Source organism: Oncorhynchus mykiss, chromosome 15, assembly GCF_057628025.1.
Source record: "Oncorhynchus mykiss isolate SJ-2025 chromosome 15, ASM5762802v1, whole genome shotgun sequence".
NCBI lineage: Eukaryota > Metazoa > Chordata > Actinopteri > Salmoniformes > Salmonidae > Oncorhynchus > Oncorhynchus mykiss.
The window spans coordinates 85,789,834-85,814,126 of record NC_143036.1 but is presented as its reverse complement, the minus strand read 5'-3'; the positions used below and the strand labels follow the sequence as shown (position 1 = coordinate 85,814,126).

General features: G+C 47.8%; 1 protein-coding gene across 6 annotated transcripts; it reads left to right on the top strand.

Moving 5' to 3' along the window:
- The first annotated feature begins 3,268 nt into the window (after positions 1 to 3,268).
- Positions 3,269 to 21,279, top strand: gnsa (glucosamine (N-acetyl)-6-sulfatase a). 6 transcript variants are annotated; one of them, XR_016486518.1, is made up of 13 exons: positions 3,269 to 3,667; positions 4,491 to 4,550; positions 6,257 to 6,463; positions 8,592 to 8,657; positions 9,900 to 9,998; positions 10,396 to 10,563; positions 15,183 to 15,265; positions 15,437 to 15,555; positions 15,961 to 16,166; positions 16,998 to 17,219; positions 17,673 to 17,833; positions 18,099 to 19,044; positions 19,086 to 21,279. XR_016486518.1 is itself a non-coding variant. In XM_090199210.1 (12 exons), the coding sequence occupies exons 1-12, from the start codon at positions 3,506 to 3,508 to the stop codon at positions 18,166 to 18,168; spliced, it is 1,623 nt and encodes a 540-aa protein (XP_090055336.1). In that variant the 5' UTR covers positions 3,269 to 3,505; the 3' UTR covers positions 18,169 to 21,279. The 6 variants fall into 6 exon arrangements, 2 of the variants coding, with proteins under 2 accessions (XP_090055336.1, XP_090055337.1); XR_016486520.1 differs by having other exon boundaries at positions 18,099 to 19,268; positions 19,345 to 21,279; XR_016486519.1 differs by having other exon boundaries at positions 18,099 to 20,036; positions 20,110 to 21,279.
- The last annotated feature ends 3,014 nt before the right edge of the window (positions 21,280 to 24,293 follow it).

Below are 24,293 nucleotides of genomic sequence, written 5' to 3'. Positions count from 1 at the left end.
TGAGGGAATGGCGTCTAAAACAATGGCAACATCTTCAGGTGTTACAGGGACCTTGTAAAGGGATAAGAATTCCTTATAACTGAGTAAAAGAGCCTCTGCATTTACCAGTTGGCACCAATAGGATATTATTTCAGAACTAATATTCTAAAAACAAAGAAGTATTTTTAAACAATATGTCCCGATTATTCCATATATAATATCTGTGTGGAGAAAAACGAAGGAACATGATAATGATACCTGCCGACTATATTGACATGTTTATTTTATTTATTTTTTATACTGACATGTTTTTATTTATTTATTTTTATATTAACATGTTTATTTTTTATTGTTTATTTTTATGTTGACATGTTCAATTGAACGTTTTCCTCATTTTGACGTCATACCCCAAGTCGTGCGGGTGCACATGGTAGATCAGTTGATCCGTTGTCAGGCAGCACATGACCACTGAGCAGCAAATTAACCATTATCCTTCAAAATAATAGTCTCGAACTGACGATTGTAAAAAATAATACAAATGGTCGAAATGTGGTGCATTATATTAGGAAATGTTACCAGACTTAGAATTTTGTTAACCAATATAAAAAAAGGAAAATAGATAATAGCCTTAATAGCACAAATAATATTATAGCATTTACCATATTGACAAGAGCATTGACAGTATTAACAATAGCATTGGCACTTCAGTCTCCTTTTCTACCTAATTTAACACCTGGTTTACTTAAAAGGCACATCTCATAAGGTGGTCCAGGTAAGTCCAGTCAAGCACAAGTGTCGGGGAGGGGGGGGGGGGGGGGGGGGGCTTTTGTTCTCTATTGCTCCTCTATTGTTCGTCAAGCAACGGAGGAGCCCAATGACATCATGGACTCCCATCAGACTAACCAGTGGTGTAAAGTACTACTTAAGTAATGTACTTTACTATACTATTTACTTTACACTTATCAAGAGAACATCCCTGGTCGTCTCTACTGCCTCTGATCTGGTGGACTCACTAAACAGAGAACATCCCTGGTCGTCCCTACTGCCTCTGATCTGGTGGACTCACTAAACAGAGAACATCCCTGGTCGTCCCTACTGCCTCTGATCTGGTGGACTCCCTAAACAGAGAACATCCCTGGTCGTCTCTACTGCCTCTGATCTGGAGGACTCACTAAACAGAGAACATCCCTGGTCATCCCTACTGCCTCTGATCTGGAGGACTCACTAAACAGAGAACATCCCTGGTAATCCCTACGGCCTCTGATCTGGAGGACTCAGTAAACAGAGAACATCCCTGGTCATCTCTACTGCATCTGATCTGGTGGACTCCCTAAACAGAGAACATCCCTGGTCGTCCCTACTGCCTCTGATCTGGAGGACTCACTAAACAGAGAACATCCCTGGTCATCCCTACTGCTGCTGATCTGGAGGACTCACTAAACAGAGAACATCCCTGGTCATCCCTACTGCCTCTGATCTGTTGGACTCACTAAACAGAGAACATCCCTGGTCAACCCTACTGACTCTGATCTGGTGGACTCACTAAACAGAGAACATCCCTGGTCATCCCTACTGCCTCTGATTTGGAGGACTCACTAAACAGAGAACATCCCTGGTCATCCCTACTGCCTCTGATCTGGTGGACTCACTAAACAGAGAACATCCCTGGTCAACCCTACTGACTCTGATCTGGTGGACTCACTAAACAGAGAACATCCCTGGTCATCCTTACTGCCTCTGATCTGGTGGACTCACTAAACAGAATATCCCTGGTCATCCCTACTGCCTCTGATCTGGAGGACTCACTAAACAGAGAACATCCCTGGTAATCCCTACTGCCTCTGATCTGGAGGACTCAGTAAACAGAGAACATCCCTGGTCATCTCTACTGCATCTGATCTGGTGGACTCCCTAAACAGAGAACATCCCTGGTCATCCCTACTGCCTCTGATCTGGAGGACTCACTAAACAGAGAACATCCTGGTCGTCCCTACTGCCTCTGATCTGGAGGACTCACTAAACAGAGAACATCCCTGGTCGTCCCTACTGCCTCTGACTATCTGTAATGATGTCTGTGTGTTGGAGCGTGCCGCTGGCTATCTGTAATGATGTCTGAGTGTGCCCCTGGCTATCTGTAATGATGTCTGAGTGTTGGAGCGTGCCCCTGGCTATCTGTAATGGTGTCTGAGTGTTGGAGCGTGCCCCTGGCTATCTGTAATGACGTCTGAGTGTTGGAGCTTGCCCCTGGCAGTCTGTAATGATGTCTGAGTGTTGGAGCATGCCCCTGGCTATCTGTAATGATCTCTGAGTGTTGGAGTGTGCCCCTGGCTATCTGTAATGATGTCTGAGTGTTGGAGTGTGCCCCTGGCTATCTGTAATGATCTCTGAGTGTTGGAGTGTGCCCCTGGCTATCTGTAATGATGTCTGAGTGTTGGAGCGTGCCCCTGGCTATCTGTAATGATGTCTGAGTGTTGGAGTGTGCCCCTGGCTATCTATAATGATCTCTGAGTGTTGGAGTGTGCCCCTGGCTATCTGTAATGATGTCTGAGTGTTGGAGTGTGCCCCTGGCTATCTGTAATGATCTCTGAGTGTTGGAGTGTGCCCCTGGCTATCTGTAATGATCTCTGAGTGTTGGAGTGTGCCGCTGGCTATCTGTAATGATCTCTGAGTGTTGGAGTGTGCCCCTGGCTATCTGTAATGATGTCTGAGTGTTGGAGCGTGCCCCTGGCTATCTGTAATGATGTCTGAGTGTTGGAGCGTGCCCCTGGCTATCTGTAATGATGTCTGAGTGTTGGGTTTTGGCGGGAAAGACCGGGTTAACCAGCGAGAAAAGTGATTTATTCTCAGGATGGACCATTTGTAAAATACCGGGAAAATATGAAATCCTGATTTAGACAGATATGATTGAAGCCTGGGCTGTAATAGTTTACATAGTTAATTGTTGTTTGAAACCCCAGCAGTTTTTGGCAAGCATGCTGTTGGAAATGTTGATTTCAATGTGTAAATGGCTTTTCTAACAATCAATATGATGATCTAGCTAATTAGAAGGGAAAGGGGAAGAGGATACCTAGCCAGTTGAACAACTGAATGCACTCAACCGAAAAGTGTTTTGCATTTAACCCTGCAGCATCCACAAGTCACCTTGTCCTAGAGATTTACACTGTTATCAAAACAGACATTATTTTAGGTGTTTCTAAAATCTCTTATGGGAAAAATGAATGATGGAAAAATGACTGGAACTATTTCCTTGTTTGACCACTAGGTTTTATGGGTAATATGACTCATACTATGGTACTCCACTGCGTTGCATTCTGTCTGAAATGTGCTGTATAAATAAAGCTTGATTTGACTCTTATTCTGAAGGTGTATACAAATCCGTGACCCGAAAGCGCTTACTTATTCGTGCGTACTTTACAACGGAGTCATTCTAACCCCCTCACAGGAGCATTTTCCTAACTACGTTTCACGCTTTTATCAATTTAGGAGTCGCAGCGAGAAGACACCGTCTTTAATTTCACAGTGAAACATGACCTCGATTCGGTTAAATCTGCCAACGTTATTGAATTGTCTCTTAATCTGCGTCACCTTGCTGTTGAATAACCGCTGCTGTGTCGTTGCCAAGTGGTATCACAGACCCAACGTTGTTTTGATCCTCACCGATGACCTGGATGTCGTTATTGGGGGCATGGTAAATCACTTTACAACATTAGTTTAATATATTGGTGGTGTGTTTGAAGAACTAACGTTAGGTTGGAACTGCTATGGGCTGATTGCGCGCAGTGTTTACCTTTAGTTAACGGTTAGGCTGCGGAGTTAGTTAGATACATAGATAGCCATCACATATAGCCCAGCTATGTTGAGGGTGTGTTGTTGTTTTGCAAAAGTTGATCATGACCTGCTAGGTTATCTACCCCCTCAAGCCTGCCTAGCCTAATCATGTCCCCGATCTCACCAGCCTACAGAACAATCATATCATGACTGGATGTGTCAAATGTCAGGAGTCCTGCTGATCCCTGATCAGTTTAGATGTTCTTCCATAATGGATAATATTACATGGACCTGATCCCTGATCAGCAATCCTACTTCTGAGAGTCTTGATACACACGACTACAGCAATAGCTAAAGCTGATGGACTGGGCCCTTCATAAACCCGTGATCAGTTCCTCCTCTCTAAACTAGCCTAAATCCCAAGGCAGACATGTTTTCAGTAGGTTCTATTCTCACCTTATTGTTTAGCAGGGCCCTGCTCTCACAGTCCAGGTCTTTGGCAGCCAGTCTGAACTAGTTCAGTATGCTCAGTAGGTATACTAGAAGTCTGGCCAGGAGAATCTTATGATACTGTTTGATGCTGTAATCCAGGTACATTTTTCAGATTGTTATTATTGTAAAGTTTAGAACCGCCAGATGTTGATGCCAGATCAGTGTGAAATAAATTACCGGGACAGGTGTGTCTGTGAGCTGAGGTTTCAGGATGGGACATCCATTCTAAAACACGCATTGTGTTTCTTCAGACCCCACTGAACAAGACCAAGAAACTGATTGGTGAAGCAGGGATCACCTTTACCAACGCTGTGAGTATCCTGTTCAGGGTTAGGGTTGGTCTCCAACGCTGTGAGTATCCTGTTCAGGGTTAGGGTTGGTCTCCAACGCTGTGAGTATCCTGTTCAGGGTTAGGGGTTAGGGTTGGTCTCCAACGCTGTGAGTATCCTGTTCAGGGTTAGGGGTTAGGGTTGGTCTCCAACGCTGTGAGTATCCTGTTCAGGGTTAGGGGTTAGGGTTGGTCTCCAACGCTGTGAGTATCCTGTTCAGGGTTAGGGGTTAGGGTTGGTCTCCAACGCTGTGAGTATCTTGTTCAGGGTTAGGGATTAGGGTTGGTCTCCAACGCTGTGAGTATCTTGTTAGGGTTGGTCTCCAACGCTGTGAGTATCCTGTTCAGGGTTAGGGGTTAGGGTTGGTCTCCAACGCTGTGAGTATCCTGTTCAGGGTTAGGGTTGGTCTCCAACGCTGTGAGTATCCTGTTCAGGGTTAGGGTTGGTCTCCAACGCTGTGAGTATCCTGTTCAGGGTTAGGGTTGGTCTCCAACGCTGTGAGTATCCTGTTCAGGGTTAGGGGTTAGGGTTGGTCTCCAACGCTGTGAGTATCATGTTCAGTGTTAGGGGTTAGGGTTGGTCTCCAACGCTGTGAGTATCCTGTTCAGGGTTAGGGGTTAGGGTTGGTCTCCAACGCTGTGAATATCCTGGTTAGGGTTGGTCTCCAACGCTGTGGGTATCCTGTTCAGGGTTAGGGGTTAGGGTTGGTCTCAACGCTGTGAGTATCCTGTTCAGGGTTAGGGTTGGTCTCCAACGCTGTGAGTATCCTGGTCAGGGTTAGGGGTTAGGGTTGGTCTCCAACGCTGTGAGTATCATGTTCAGTGTTAGGGTTGGTCTCCAACGCTGTGAGTATCCTGGTCAGGGTTAGGGGTTAGGGTTGGTCTCCAACGCTGTGAGTATCCTGTTCAGGGTTAGGGTTGGTCTCCAACGCTGTGAGTATCCTGGTCAGGGTTAGGGGTTAGGGTTGGTCTCCAACGCTGTGAGTATCATGTTCAGTGTTAGGGGTTAGGGTTGGTCTCCAACGCTGTGAGTATCCTGGTCAGGGTTAGGGTTGGTCTCCAATGCTGTGAGTATCCTGTTCAGGGTTAGGGTTGGTCTCCAACGCTGTGAGTATCCTGTTCAGGGCTAGGGGTTAGAGTTGGTCTCCAACGCTGTGAGTATCCTGGTCATCGTCCAACCAAATGCTTACCTGCAGGTTCCTTCTGGAGGAGATGAATGCATGATGAGGGTTTCAGGGGCAGGATGGGAGATGAATGCATGATGAGGGTTTCAGGGGCAGGATGGGAGATGAGGGTTTCAGGGGCAGGACAGGAGATGAATGCATGATGAGGGTTTCAGGGGCAGGATGGGGAGATGAATGCATGATGAGGGTTTCAGGGGCAGGACGGGAGATGAATGCATGATGAGGGTTTCAGGGGCAGGATGGGAGATGAATGCATGATGAGGGTTTCAGGGGCAGGACGGGAGATGAATGCATGATGAGGGTTTCAGGGGCAGGATGGGGAGATGAATGCATGATGAGGGTTTCAGGGGCAGGACGGGAGATGAATGCATGATGAGGGTTTCAGGGGCAGGATGGGAGATGAATGCATGATGAGGGTTTCAGGGGCAGGACAGGAGATGAATGAGTGTAGTTGCACTGCACCATGAGACATGCTGATGGGAGTATGTTGTTGTGTTTATCCCAGTTTGTAGCCAGCCCACTGTGCTGTCCCAGCAGAGCCAGCATCCTAACAGGAAAGTATCCTCATAACCACCATGTGATCAACAACACTCTGGAGGGGAACTGCAGCAGCACGGCCTGGCAGAAGACCCAGGAGCCCAAGACCTTCCCTGCTCTACTGCAGGCCTATGCTGGCTACCAGACCTTCTTCGCTGGGAAGTACCTCAACCAGGTAGATATACCTCACCAACTCTACCACCTAACTCTACCACTAACCCTACGCTGTCTACCAGACCTTCTACACTGGGAAGCACCTCAACCAGGTTATTCAATTCAAAACAGCATTTACTTTGGACAAGTCTTCAGCAATATGACAGTATGCCACAACCATACCACACACAGCATCTTCACAGTATCATGTCCTGTCATGTATGTAGGTTACACTAGACAGCATCATGTCATGTCATGTATGTAGGTTACACTAGACAGCATCATGTCCTGTCATGTATGTAGGTTACACTAGACAGCATCATGTCATGTATGTAGGTTACACTAGACAGCATTGTCATGTCCTGTCATGTATGTAGGTTACACTAGACAGCATCATGTCATGTATGTAGGTTACACTAGACAGCATCGTCATGTCCTGTCATGTATGTAGGTTACACTAGACAGCATCGTCATGTCCTGTCATGTATGTAGGTTACACTAGACAGCATCGTCATGTATGTAGGTTACACTAGACAGCATCGTCATGTATGTAGGTTACACTAGACAGCATCGTCATGTATGTCGGTTACACTAGACAGCATCGTCATGTATGTAGGTTACACTAGACAGCATCGTCATGTATGTTCCTAGTCACCCGGTCTGTTCCTGTCTGTTCCTATGTCCCTAACTCTCTGTCTGTTCCTAACCCTTACCACTGAGTCACACTCTATGTAGAGGAAGTAAAGATATATGTCCCTAACTCTCTGTCTGAATGTCTTTATCTCAGAGTCGCAGTACTCTGTCTGTTCCTAACCCTCTAACCCTAACCCTCTCCGTCTGTTCCTATGTCCCTGACCCTAACACTAACCCTAACCCTCTCTGTCTGTTCCTATGTCCCTAACCCTAACCCTGACCCTAACCCTAACCCTTCCCTTACCCTAACCCTAACTTCCTGTCTGTTCCTAACCCTCTAACCCTAACCCTTCCCTAACCCTAACCCTCTGTCTGTTCCTATGTCCCTAACCCTAACCCCGACCCTAACCCTTCCCTAACCCTCTCTGTCTGTTCCTATGTCCCTAACCCTGACCCTAACCCTTCCCTTACCCTAACCCTAACTTCCTGTCTGTTCCTAACCCTCTAACCCCCAACCCTAACCACTGAGTCACACACTATGCATCTATGTAGAGGAAGTCACCCTGTGAACTGACTCTCTTTCTGTCTCTGGCTCTCTGACTCTGTGTTTCAGTATGGAAACTGGCTATACATGTGATTTAGTATGGAAACTGACTCTGTGTCTCAGTATGGAAACTGGCTATACATGTGGTTTGGTATGGAAACTGACTATACATGTGATTTAGTATGGAAACTGGCTATACATGTGGTTTAGTATGGAAACTGACTATACATGTGATTTAGTATGGAAACTGACTATACATGTGATTTTGTATGGAAACTGGCTATACATGTGATTTAGTATGGAAACTGACTATACATGTGGTTTAGTATGGAAACTGACTATACATGTGGTTTAGTATGGAAACTGACTCTGTCTCAGTATGGAAACTGGCTATACATGTGGTTTAGTATGGAAACTGACTCTGTCTCAGTATGGAAACTGACTATACATGTGGTTTAGTATGGAAACTGACTATACATGTGGTTTAGTATGGAAACTGACTATACATGTGGTTTAGTATGGAAACTGACTCTGTCTCAGTATGGAAACTGACTATACATGTGGTTTAGTATGGAAACTGACTATACATGTGGTTTAGTATGGAAACTGACTCTGTCTCAGTATGGAAACTGACTATACATGTGGTTTAGTATGGAAACTGACTCTGTCTCAGTATGGAAACTGACTATACATGTGGTTTGGTATGGAAACTGACTATACATGTGGTTCAGTATGGAAACTGACTATACATGTGATTCAGTATGGAAACTGGCTATACATGTGGTTCAGTATGGAAACTGACTATACATGTGATTCAGTATGGAAACTGACTATACATGGGATTCAGTATGGAAACTGTCTCTGTTTCAGTATGGAAACGGTCTCCGTATGGAAACTGTCTCTGTCTCAGTATGGAAACTGTCTCTGTTTCAGTATGGAAACGGTCTCAGTATGGAAACTGTCTCTGTTTCAGTATGGGAACCCAGATGCAGGAGGAGTGGAGCACGTTCCTCTGGGATGGGACTACTGGATCGGACTGGTGAGACTACATTTATACACTATATTACTAACGTCACAACATCAGTCTAGACTCTGGTGAGAACAACATGTCACCTCAGCAGTCTAGTGAGTCTAATCTAATGGTCCACTTTGACCCCCAGAGACCTATTTCTGCCAGTATTCCTGACTCCATCATTAATCAACGATGCTGCGTCTGCTGCTCGCTCTGGCCTGGTTTTTCCTCTGGGAAGGAAAATCACATCAATCAAAGATTGTTGACATACCTGGTTTACTATATCTGCAAGGGTAACTGAGGTTAGAGGTCACTAAAGGTCAGGATCAGGGGGAAGTTGAGAATGTTCCGGCAGAAACACGACAGACAACTTTATCTCCTCTAGTCTACTGAATCTAGATACGACGGTCAACTTTATCTCCTTCACTTATTCATTTAATAATATTAAAATACTGTAGTGACATAGATACACTGTCTGTGTTCTATTCAGGAGAGGAACTCTAGGACCTACACTGTCTGTGTTCTATTCAGGAGAGGAACTCTAGGTACTACACTGTCTGTTCTATTCAGGAGAGGAACTCTAGGTACTACACTGTCTGTTCTATTCAGTAGAGGAACTCTAGGTACTACACTGTCTGTGTTCTATTCAGGAGAGGAACTCTAGGTACTACACTGTCTGTGTTCTATTCAGGAGAGGAACTCTCGGTACTACACTGTCTGTGTTCTATTCAGGAGAGGAACTCTAGGTACTACACTGTCTGTGTTCTATTCAGGAGAGGAACTCTAGGTACTACACTGTCTGTTCTATTCAGGAGAGGAACTCTAGGTACTACACTGTCTGTTCTATTCAGGAGAGGAACTCTCGGTACTACACTGTCTGTGTTCTATTCAGGAGAGGAACTCTAGGTACTACACTGTCTGTGTTCTATTCAGGAGAGGAACTCTAGGTACTACACTGTCTGTTCTATTCAGTAGAGGAACTCTAGGTACTACACTGTCTGTGTTCTATTCAGGAGAGGAACTCTAGGACCTACACTGTCTGTGTTCTATTCAGGAGAGGAACTCTCGGTACTACAACTACACACTGTCTGTGTTCTATTCAGGAGAGGAACTCTAGGACCTACACTGTCTGTTCTATTCAGGAGAGGAACTCTAGGACCTACACTGTCTGTTCTATTCAGGATAGGAACTCTAGGACCTACACTGTCTGTTCTATTCAGGATAGGAACTCTCGGTACTACAACTACACACTGTCTGTGTTCTATTCAGGAGAGGAACTCTAGGTACTACAACTACACACTGTCTGTGAATGGGAAGCCTAAGAAGCATGGAGGGAACTACAGTGAAGACTACCTGACAGACGTACTGGTAAGAAGACCTGCTAGTAGTCCTACTGAAGGACACAGAACATATCCTGTCTAACCACCTCTATCTCTGTCCACTAACTCCTGGTCTGATCACTACAGCATCAGTCTGGGATCAACACCAGTCTAACTACCTCTGTCTCTGTCCTCTCTAGACTTCCTCCAGTCTAACTACCTCTGTCTCTGTCCTCTCTAGACTTCCTCTAGTCTAACTACCTCTGTCTCTGTCCTCTCTAGACTTCCTCCAGTCTAACTACCTCTGTCTCTGTCCTCTCTAGACTTCCTCCAGTCTAACTACCTCTGTTTCTGTCCTCTCTAGACTTCCTCCAGTCTAACTACCTCTGTCTCTGTCCTCTCTAGACTTCCTCCAGTCTAACTACCTCTGTTTCTGTCCTCTCCAGACCAACATGTCTCTAGACTTCCTCCAGTATAAGTCTAACTACCGTCCGTTTTTCATGATGGTTTCGACCCCCGCCCCCCACGCCCCCTGGACCCCCGCCCCGCAGTACCAGGACCGCTTCAAGGACCTCAAGGCCCCTCGAGACCCCAACTTCAACGTCCATGGGAAGGTAGGCTCCAAACATGGAAACAACCACACCAACCATACCACACCACACCAACCACACCATACCACACCATACCACACCAACCATACCACACCACACCACACCAACCATACCACACCACACCACACCAACCACACCACACCAACCATACCAAACCACACCACACCAACCACACCACACCAACCATACCATACCACACCAACCATACCACACCAACCATACCACACCACACCAACCATACCACACCACACCAACCACACCAACCATACCACACCACACACCAACCATACCCCACACCAACCATACCAACCACACCAACCCTACCACACCACACCTACCCTACCACACCACACCAACCATACCACACCACACCAACCATACCACACCACACCAACCATACCACACCAACCATACCATACCACACCAACCATACCATACCACACCTACCATACCATACCACACCAACCATACCACACCACACCAACCATACCACACCACACACACCATACCACACCAACCATACCACACCAACCATACCACACCACACCAACCATACCACACCACACCACACCAACCATACCATACCACACCAACCATACCATACCACACCAACCATACCACACCACACCAACCATACCACACCACACCAACCACACCAACCATACCACACCACACACCAACCATACCCCACACCAACCATACCAACCACACCAACCCTACCACACCACACCTACCCTACCACACCACACCAACCACACCACACCAACCATACCACACCACACCAACCATACCACACCACACCAACCACACCACACCAACCATACCACACCAACCATACCATACCACACCAACCATACCATACCACACCTACCATACCATACCACACCAACCATACCACACCACACCAACCATACCACACCACACACACCATACCACACCACACCAACCACACCAACCATACCATACCACACCAACCATACCACACCACACCAACCATACCACACCACACCAACCACACCACACCAACCATACCACACCAACCACACCACACCAACCATACCATACCACACCAACCATACCATACCACACCAACCATACCATACCACACCAACCATACCACACCACACCAACCACACCAACCATACCACACCACACACCAACCATACCCCACACCAACCATACCAACCACACCTACCCTACCACACCACACCTACCCTACCACACCACACCAACCACACCACACCAACCATACCACACCACACCAACCATACCACACCACACCAACCACACCACACCAACCATACCACACCAACCATACCATACCACACCAACCATACCACACCAACCATACCACACCAACCATACCACACCAACCACACCAACCATACCACACCACACACCAACCATACCACACCAACCATACCCCACACCAACCATACCCCACACCAACCATACCAACCACACCAACCCTACCACACCACACCTACCCTACCACACCACACCAACCACACCACACCAACCATACCAACCATACCACACCACACCAACCACACCACACCACACCTACCACACCACACCAACCATACCACACCACACACCAACCATACCACACCAACCACACCACACCAACCATACCACACACCAACCATACCAACCACACCAACCATACCACACCACACCTACCACACCACACACCACACCACACCAACCATACCACACCAACCATACCACACCACACCAACCACACACCAACCATACCACACACCAACCATACCACACCACACCTACCACACCAACCACACCACACACCCACCATACCACACCACACCACACCAACCATACCACACCACACCAACCATACCACACCACAACAACCACACCACACCAACCATACCACCACACCAACCATACCACACCACACACCAACCACACCAACCCTACCACACCACACCAACCACACCACACCAACCATACCACACCACACCAACCATACCACACCACACCAACCACACCACACCAACCATACCATACCACACCAACCATACCATACCACACCTACCATACCATACCACACCAACCATACCACACCACACCAACCATACCACACCACACCAACCATACCACACCACACACACCATACCACACCACACCAACCACACCAACCATACCATACCACACCAACCATACCATACCACACCAACCATACCACACCACACCAACCATACCACACCACACCACACCAACCACACCACACCAACCACACCACACCAACCATACCACACCACACCAACCACACCAACCATACCATACCACACCAACCATACCATACCACACCAACCATACCATACCACACCAACCATACCACACCACACCAACCACACCAACCATACCACACCACACACCAACCATACCCCACACCAACCATACCAACCACACCTACCCTACCACACCACACCTACCCTACCACACCACACCAACCACACCACACCAACCATACCACACCACACCAACCATACCACACCACACCAACCACACCACACCAACCATACCACACCAACCATACCATACCACACCAACCATACCACACCAACCATACCATACCACACCAACCATACCACACCAACCATACCACACCACACCAACCACACCAACCATACCACACCACACACCAACCATACCACACCAACCATACCCCACACCAACCATACCCCACACCAACCATACCAACCACACCAACCCTACCACACCACACCTACCCTACCACACCACACCAACCACACCACACCAACCATACCAACCATACCACACCACACCAACCACACCACACCACACCTACCACACCACACCAACCATACCACACCACACACCAACCATACCACACCAACCACACCACACCAACCATACCACACACCAACCATACCAACCATACCACACCACACCTACCACACCACACACCACACCACACCAACCATACCACACCAACCATACCACACCACACCAACCACACACCAACCATACCACACACCAACCATACCACACCACACCTACCACACCACAACCACACCACACCAACCACACCACACACCCACCATACCACACCACACCACACCAACCATACCACACCACACCAACCATACCACACCACAACAACCACACCACACCAACCATACCACACCACACCACACCAACCACACCACACACCAACCATACCACACCACACCACACCAACCATACCACACCACACCAACCATACCACACCACAACAACCACACCACACCAACCATACCAACCATACCATACCACACCAACCATACCACACACCAACCATACCACACCACAACAACCATACCACACCACACCAACCATACCACACACCAACCACACCAACCATACCAACCACACCAACCATACCACACCACACACCAACAATACCACACCACACCAACCATACCACACCACACCAACCACACACCATCCATACCACACACCAACCATACCACACCACACCACACCAACCATACCACACACCAACCATACCACACACCAACCATACCAACCACACCAACCATACCACACACCAACCACACCAACCACACCAACCATACCACACACCAACCATACCACACCAACCATACCACACCAACCAAACCACACCAACCATACCACACCAACCATACCACACCACACCAACCATACCACACCACACCAACCATACCACACCACACCACACCAACCATACCACACCACAACAACCACACCACACCAACCATACCACACCACACCAACCATACCACACCACACCAACCATACCACACACCAACCATACCACACACCAACCATACCACACTACACACCAACCATACCACACTACACACCAACCATACCAACCACACCAACCACACCACACCAACCACACACCAACCATACCACACACCAACCATACCACACCACACCACACCAACCATACCAATCACACCTACCACACCACACCATACCACACCAACCATACCACACCAACCATACCACACCAACCATACCACACCAACCATACCAACCATACCACACCAACCATACCACACCACACCAACCACACCAACCATACCACACACCAACCACACCACAACAACCATACCACACACCAACCATACCACACCACACCAACCACACCAACCATACCACACACCAACCATACACCAACCATACCACACCACACCACACATACCACACCACAACAACCATACCACACCAACCATACCATACCACACACCAACCATACCACACCACACCAACCACACCACACCGTCTCTTCGTTCTCTCTACCGTTTTAGGGGTGACGTGTAGCCTAGCGTAGGGCCAGTAATCGAAAGGTTTCTGGTTCGAACCCCCGAGACGTTCTTCTCTTGAGCAAGGCAGTTACCCCTAACAATAATGCTTTACGGGAGCTGATGTCGTTGACGTGGATTAAGGGGTTGGGTTAAATGCTGAAGACACATTTCAGTGCTTTCAGACTAGGTATCCCCTCTCCTTTCCCACTGTCTGATGGCCACGTCTGACCTCTCAACACACCACAGAGACCTACCAGTTAATTAGTGCTCTGTCTTTCCCATAATGACCTTCTCCAGGACAAGCACTGGCTGATCAGACAGGCCAAGACTCCCATGACCAACTCCTCTATCGAGTTGCTGGACGAGGCCTACAGGAAACGGTTAGTAGTACCTCCTCTTCTCTCTCCTCCCATCTTCTCTCACAACACCCCCCTATCCTTTATGAGTTATAATGTATCCTTTGAGTTATAATGTATCCCCCCCTATCCTTTATGAGTTATAATGTATCCCCCCCTATCCTTTGAGTAATGTTTGCCCTCCCCCCCCACTAGGTGGCGTACTCTGCTGTCAGTGGATGACTTGGTGGAGAAGGTGGTGAAGAGGTTAGAGGTCAGAGGGGAACTGGACAACACTTACATCATCTTTACCTCAGACAACGGATACCACACAGGTACACAACACACCTGACACAGGTACACAACACACCTGACGCAGGTACACAACACACCTGACGCAGGTACACAACACACCTGACGCAGGTACACAACACACCTGACGCAGGTACACAACACATACACTGCCTTCAGAAAAGTAAAGCTCCACCCCTCCTAAGAGGATAGCTACCACTCTGCTGACCCCCCCCCCCCCCCCCCCCCCCAGGTCAGTTCTCTCTCCCCCTGGATACCACTCCGCTGACCCCCCCTCTCCTCCTCCCACCCCCCCAGGTCAGTTCTCTCTCCCACTGGATACCACTCCGCTGACCCCCCCTCTCCTCCTCCCACCCCCCCAGGTCAGTTCTCTCTCCCCCTGGATACCACTCCGCTGACCCCCCCCTCTCCTCCTCCCACCCCCCCAGGTCAGTTCTCTCTCCCCCTGGATAAGAGGCAGCTGTATGAGTCTGATATAAGAGTTCCTCTGCTGATCCGAGGGCCCAACATCAAGCCTAACCAGACCACCGGGCTGGCGGTCCAGAACGTTGACCTGGGTCCTACCATCCTGGACATGGCCGGTTACAACGTCAGCAAGACTACCATGGATGGCATGTCCTTCCTGTCTGTACTGGTGAGAACCCACTATACTATATATAACACATAGTACAACGTCATGTCCTTCCTGTCTGTACTGGTGAGAACCCACAATACTATCCATAACACATAGTACAACGTCATGTCCTTCCTGTCTGTACTGGTGAGAACCCATACAGAACCCACTATACTATATATCACACCTAGTGCAACGTCATGTCCTTCCTGTCTGTACTGGTGAGAACCCATACAGAACACACTATACTATATATAACACCTAGTACAACGTCAACCCAGTAGCCTAGCACAACGCAGCCTAGTAGCCTTGCACAACGTAGCCTTGCACAACGTAGCCTTGCACAACGTAGCCTTGCACAACGTAGCCTAGCACAACGTAGCCTAGCGCAATGTAGCCTAGTAGCCTAGCGCAATGTAGCCTAGTAGCCTAGCGCAACGTAGCCTAGTAGCCTAGCGCAATGTAGCCTAGTAGCCTAACGCAATGCAGCCTAGTAGCCTAGCGCAATGTAGCCTAGTAGCCTAGCGCAACGTAGCCTAGTAGCCTAGCGCAATGTAGCCTAGTAGCCTAACGCAATGCAGCCTAGTAGCCTAGCGCAACGTAGCCTAGTGCAACGTAGCCTAGTAGCCTAGCGCAACGTAGCCTAGTGCAACGTAGCCTAGTAGCCTAGCGCAACGTAGCCTAGTGCAACGTAGCCTAGTAGCCTAGCGCAACGTAGCCTAGTAGCCTAGCGCAACGTAGCCTAGCGCAACATAGCCTAGCGCAACGTAGCCTAGACATGGTGGCAGTTGTGTGTATTCTCTGTGTCAGGAGGGATCAGTGTTTAACTGGTGTGTGTATTCTCTGTGTCAGGAGGGATCTGTGAACAGCACTACGTGGAGAACAGACTTCCTGGTGGAGTATGAAGGGGAGGGGTCTAATGTGTCTGATCCCGCCTGCCCCCTGCTGGGTCCTGGGGTCTCCGTATGTTTCCCTGACTGTGTGTGTGAGGACTCCTTCAACAACACGTACGCCTGCGTTCGTACCGTCGCCCCCTCTGCCAACCTCCAGTACTGCGAGTTTGATGACAACGAGGTAAAAGGGAGAGAACTGTTTAGTCACTAGGGATGTGTAGACATGTCTCACCAGCTAATATCTCTCTCTGTGTTCCCCAGGTGTATAACATTACAGTAGACCCCTACCAGGTCATTAGTAATAACTAACTCTCTCTCTGTGTTCCCCAGGTGTTTAACATTACAGTAGACCCCTACCAGGTCATTAGTAATAACTAACTCAATTCAATTCAATTCAAGGGCTTTATTGGCATGGGAAACATGTGTTAACATTGCCAAAGCAAGTGAGGTAGACAACATACAAAGTGAATATATAAAGTGAAAAACAACAAAAATTAACAGTAAATAGTAATAACTATTACTAATAGTAATAACTAATAATAATAACTAACTCTGTGTTCCCCAGGTGTATAACATTACAGTAGACCCCTACCAGGTCATTAGTAATAACTAACTCTCTCTCTGTGTTCCCCAGGTGTTTGTGGAGGTATATAACATTACAGTTGACCCCTACCAGCTCATTAACCTGGCTAAGACCATCGACCAGGAAGTCCTGGAGAAGATGAACCACAGACTGATGATGCTCCAGTCCTGTTCTGGACAGTCCTGTAGGACCCCTGGGGTCTACGATGCACGGTACACTGACCAACCACCCAGCTCTACCCCCCCCCCCCCCCCCCCCTCTCCTCTCCTCTATACAGACCACCCAGCTCTAGCCCCCCACCCCTCTCCTCTCCCCAGACCACCCAGCTCTAACCCCCCCCCTCTCCTCTCCCCAGACCACCCAGCTCTAACCCTCTCCCCAGACCACCCAGCTCTAACCCTCTCCCCAGACCACCCAGCTCTAACCCTCTCCCCAGACCACCCAGAACTAACCACCCCTCTGTTCTTCTCTCTGCAGATATACGTTTGACCCTCACCTGATGTTCAGCAACAGGAGCCACCGGCGCAACAGGCTGAGACGGGCCTGAAATGAGAAGAGCAGGAGGAGAGGAGGGCTGTCTGAGCCCGTGCTGCTGTTCCCTAGTGTCTGAGACCTCAGCCCTGTAGGGGTTGGAGGGGGACCTTCTGTAAACTCTTTTTAAAAGTAAAGCACTTTTAACAGTCTGTACACAACACCCTGTGTTTGGACACAGTATCACCCATTGATTGGTTATTTTAAGACATTGTTTGACTGATTTTAATTTTACATGTTGTGTTTGTTAATTACGTGAGGAAAATCAATTACCTCAAATCAGCTGTTTTTCAAATAATTAACAAGTCTTGACCTGCTACAGTAGGACTAGAAACCATACCTATTGTTCCTCTTTCTCCCAGTAGGACTAGAAACCATTCTGGTTGTTCCTCTTTCTCCCAGTAGGACTAGAAACCATACCTATTGTTCCTCTTTCTCCCAGTAGGACTAGAAACCATACCTATTGTTCCTCTTTCTCCCAGTAGGACTAGAAACCATTTTGGTTGTTCCTCTTTCTCCCAGTAGGACTAGAAACCATTCTGGTTGTTCCTCTTTCTCCCAGTAGGACTAGAAACCATTTCGGTTGTTCCTCTTTCTCCCAGTAGGACTAGAAACCATTTCGGTTGTTCCTCTTTCTTCCAGTAGGACTAGAAACCATTCTGGTTGTTCCTCTTTCTATCAGTAGGACTAGAAACCATTTCGGTTGTTCCTCTTTCTCCCAGTAGGACTAGAAACCATTCTGGTTGTTCCTCTTTCTCCCAGTAGGACCAGAAACAGGTCATTTTGGAGTCACTTTTATTGTATATAAGAATAGAATATGTTTCTGAAGGCTTCTACATTAATGTGGATGCTACCATGGTTACGGATAATCCTGAATTAATCCACTTTTAATGTAGAAGTGTTCAGAAACATGTTCTATTCTTATTTAAAAAGGTAAAAGTGACTCCAAATGACCATTATTTGTATTGGGCACAAAATGATCTGCTCTATAACCAAAACAACCAGCCAATGCATCCACGTTCATAGAGTCCCAGCTGGAGGATCTGGGACATCCACGTTCATAGAGTCACAGCTGGAGGATCTGGGACATCCACGTTCATAGAGTCCCAGCTGGAGGTCGTCATTGTGTTCTAAGAATCTGGGACATCCACGTTCATAGAGTCCCAGCTGGAGGTCGTCATTGTGTTCTAAGAATCTGGGACATCCACGTTCATAGAGTCACAGCTGGAGGTCGTCATTGTGTTCTAAGAATCTGGGACATCCACGTTCATAGAGTCACAGCTGGAGGTCGTCATTGTGTTCTAAGAATCTGGGACATCCACGTTCATAGAGTCACAGCTGGAGGTCGTCATTGTGTTCTAAGAATCTGGGACATCCACGTTCATAGAGTCACAGCTGGAGGTCGTCATTGTGTTCTAAGAATCTGGGACATCCACGTTCATAGAGTCCCAGCTGGAGGTCGTCATTGTGTTCTAAGAATCTGGGACATCCACGTTCATAGAGTCCCAGCTGGAGGTCGTCATTGTGTTCTAAGAATCTGGGACTTCCACGTTTCTAGAGTCCCAGCTGGAGGTCGTCATTGTGTTCTAAGAATCTGGGACATCCACGTTCATAGAGTCACAGCTGGAGGTCGTCATTGTGTTCTAAGAATCTGGGACAACATATGTTCTACTACTTTAATATACACCAGTGAATTTGTCCCAAAACTTTTGGTCCCTTAAAATAGGGGGACTATGTACAAAAAGTGGTGTAATTTCTAAGCGGTTCACCCAATATGGATGAAAATACCCTCAAATTAAATCTGACAGTCTGCACTTTAACCTCAGTCACTGTCTCATTTCCAATCCACAGTGCTGGAGTACAGAGCCAAAACAACCAACATGGGTCCCTAGTGGTACGGTCAGAAACAGTGGAGGGGGAGTCTGTAGTGGTATGGACAGAAACAGTGGAGGGGGAGGAGTCTAGTGGTACGGACAGAAACAGTGGAGGGGGAGGAGTCTAGTGGTACGGACAGAAACAGTGGAGGGGGAGGAGTCTAGTGGTATGGACAGAAACAGTGGAGGGGGAGTCTGTAGTGGTACGGACAGTAACAGTGGAGGGGGAGGAGTCTAGTGGTACGGACAGTAACAGTGGAGGGGGAGGAGTCTAGTGGTACGGTCAGAAACAGTGGAGGGGGAGGAGTCTAGTGGTACGGTCAGAAACAGTGGAGGGGGAGTCTGTAGTGGTACGGACAGTAACAGTGGAGGGGGAGTCTGTAGTGGTACGGACAGTAACAGTGGAGGGGGAGGAGTCTAGTGGTACGGACAGTAACAGTGGAGGGGGAGGAGTCTAGTGGTACGGACAGTAACAGTGGAGGGGGAGGAGTCTAGTGGTACGGACAGAAACAGTGGAGGGGGAGGAGTCTAGTGGTACGGACAGAAACAGTGGAGGGGGAGGAGTCTAGTGGTACGGACAGAAACAGTGGAGGGGGAGGAGTCTAGTGGTACGGACAGAAACAGTGGAGGGGGAGGAGTCTAGTGGTACGGACAGAAACAGTGGAGGGGGAGGAGTCTAGTGGTACGGTAAGAAACAGTGGAGGGGGAGGAGTCTAGTGGTACGGTCAGAAACAGTGGAGGGGGAGGAGTCTAGTGGTACGGCCAGAAACAGTGGAGGGGGAGGAGTCTAGTGGTACGGCAAGAAACAATGGAGGGGGAGGAGTCTAGTGGTACGGTAAGAAACAATGGAGGGGTCAGGGAGACTGAGGGCTTTAACTGAACATCTTCTGATGTGTTGCCATGGCAGCACATCAACCAGCATCAACTTTGTGTGTAATTCCAAAGGGTTTCTTGTTGATTATAACTGATCTTATAGATATCTATCTACAGGGTGCATTTAGTTACGTTACAGAAATAAATGTCCACTTTACCTTCCGTTAACCTGTTTCTCTACACAGTCAGACTAATCACACACAGCGAACCTGCCAATCATATAATTCAACCGTATCCATTGGCCAGTCTCTGATGCTTTCCAATCTGTCAAAATGTTTCCATGGTTTTGCACATTTTTTTTATTTTTCGATAGTAGTTTTTTGTTATGCGGTTCCATTTCTGGGTGTTTTGTCCAATAAACTAACGGTATTCTGAAATCACTTCCTGGTTTGTGGTGTTTAAAATGTACTGTCGGGAAAACAGAGATCTGACCACAGTCGTAGTACAACATGTTACCCCAGTGGTCACTAACCCTGGTTCTAGAGAAGGGGTGCAGGGGTTTGTTCCAGCACAGCACTAACTTACCTCAAACAGGAACACTGCCAGATCAAGGTTGATTCGTCCAGGTGTTCCCAAACTGGGGTACGGGGTGCTGTCGGGGGTACGCTAAATACAAATGTGATTCACATTTTCAAACGGTCCGTTTATATTGTCCAATGTTGTTTTTTTTTCTTGCCTGATTAGCCTCGTTTCACTGCCAAAAATACAATGACCATCTACTGTTCAGTGAAATAAAAGTCAAATACAGGTAGCCTAGTCAAATAATTAACATCCAATCACATTAACCGTTACTCATCCAATCACGTTAACCGTTACTCATCCAATCACGTTAACCGTTACTCATCCAATCACGTTAACCGTTACTCATCCAATCACGTTAACCGTTACTCATCCAATCACGTTAACCGTTACTCTCTCACAGGAAACCTTCCCTCTTCCACAGACATTCAGAAACAAAACATGTCAATTTGAAAGATAATCCACAGGAGTTTTTTGAGTGAAAATCAAGACTTTTGAGTAGTAAGACATGTATAAAAGCAACAGATACCATTAATAAGAAGGAGTTAGAAGCGTCTTATATGGGGAGCTACCAAGTGGCTGGGACAGGCAAGCCCCATACTATTGTGGAGGAGTGGCTGGGACAGGCAAGCCCCATACTATTGTGGAGGACTTCATTCTTCCTGTTGGCTGGGACAATGCTGGGGGAAAAGGCCCCAAAAAACTATACAGACAATGGCTCCATCAAACAACACTGTTTCCCGACGCATCAGTGACATGGCAGGAGATGTTTTGAAACAATTACTGCTTCACATACAAGCCAGTGAATTATATGTCTGTTACAGCTGGATGGGTCAACAGACCTGGCACAGCTCCTGGTATATGTCTGTTACAGCTGGATGAGTCAACAGACGTAGCGGGCCTGGCACAGCTCCTGGTATATGTCTGTTACAGCTGGATGAGTCAACAGACGTAGCGGGCCTGGCACAGCTCCTGGTATTTGTCTGTTACAGCTGGATGAGTCAACAGGGCCTGGCACAGCTCCTGGTATATGTATGTTACAGCTGGATGAGTCAACAGACCTGGCACAGCTCCTGGTATTTGTCTGTTACAGCTGGATGGGTCAACAGACCTGGCACAGCTCCTGGTATATGTCTGTTACAGCTGGATGAGTCAACAGACGTAGCGGGCCTGGCACAGCTCCTGGTATATGTCTGTTACAGCTGGATGAGTCAACAGACGTAGCGGGCCTGGCACAGCTCCTGGTATTTGTCTGTTACAGCTGGATGAGTCAACAGGGCCTGGCACAGCTCCTGGTATATGTCTGTTACAGCTGGATGAGTCAACAGACGTGGTGGGCCTGACACAGCTCCTGGTATATGTCTGTTACAGCTGGATGAGTCAACAGACCTGGCACAGCTCCTGGTATATGTCTGTTACAGCTGGATGAGTCAAGTCCTGGTATATGTCTGTTACAGCTGGATGAGTCAACAGATGTGGAGGGCCTGACACAGCTCCTGGTATTTGTCCGTTACGTTTATGGGGGGTCAATTAAGGAAGACATTCTCTTCTGAAAATCCAGAAAATCACATTGTAGGATTTTTAATAAATGTATTTGCAAATTATGGTGGAAAATAAGTATTTTGTCAGCTACAAACAAGCAAGATTTCTGGCTCTCACAGACCTGTAACTTCTTCTTTAAGAGGCTCCTCTGTCCTCCATTCGTTACCTGTATTAAATGTTTTGCCCCACTGTACCTATGTGAGAGTGGATTCTCGGCCCTCATTAGCATGAAAACTAAATAGACACAGACTGTGTGTGGAAAATGATTTAAGACTGAGACTCTCCAATACAACCCAACATTAATATGTGGTGATCTATTCACCATTTTCAATGAACAAATAGGGTTTTATATGTAACATGGTTAATTAAATAAAGAGCTAAATTGATTATTATTATTTGTGCCCTGGTCTGATAAGAGCTCTTTTCTCACTTCCCACGAGTCGGGTTGTGACAAATTCAGGTTGAATAGAGGGGGTAGACAGCTGGAGGTTGAATAGAGGGGGTAGACAGCTGGAGGTTGAATAGAGGGGGTAGGCAGCTGGAGGTTGAATAGAGGGGGTAGGCAGCTGGAGGTTGAATAGAGGGGGTAGGCAGCTGGAGGTTGAATAGAGGGGGTAGACAGCTGGAGGTTGAATAGAGGGGGTAGGCAGCTGGAGGTTGAATAGAGGGGGTAGGCAGCTGGAGGTTGAATAGAGAGGGTAGGCAGCTGGAGGTTGAATAGAGAGGGTAGACAGCTGGAGGTTGAATAGAGGGGGTAGGCAGCTGGAGGTTGCATAGAGGGGGTAGGCAGCTGGAGGTTGAATAGAGGGGATTGAATAGTGTTCTGTGTCTCTACTGGTCCTAGTGGAGAACCTGTCAGAGCAGGGTTGGAGGAGGGGACCACTGCTGTTCTGTGTCTCTACTGGTCCTAGTGGAGAACCTGTCAGACCACTGCTGTTCTGTGTCTCTGCTGGTCCTAGTGGAGAACCTGTCAGAGCAGGGTTGGAGGAGGGGACCTCTGCTGTTCTGTGTCTCTGCTGCCCTCTTCTGATCCTAATGGAGAACCTAGTGTCTCTACTGGTCCTAGTGGAGAACCTGTCAGAGCAGGAAATCATGAGGCAGAGCTCCTAGCCCCGTTTATACCTGGTCCTAGGGGAGAACCTGTCAGAGCAGGGTTGGAGGAGGGGACCTCTGCTGTTCTGTGTCTCTGCTGCCCTCTTCTGGTCCTAGTGGAGAACCTGTCAGACCACTGCTGTTCTGTGTCTCTGCTGGTCCTAGTGGAGAACCTGTCAGAGCAGGAAATCATGAGGCAGAGCTCCTAGCCCCGTTTATACCTGGTTCTAACTTGTGTCCT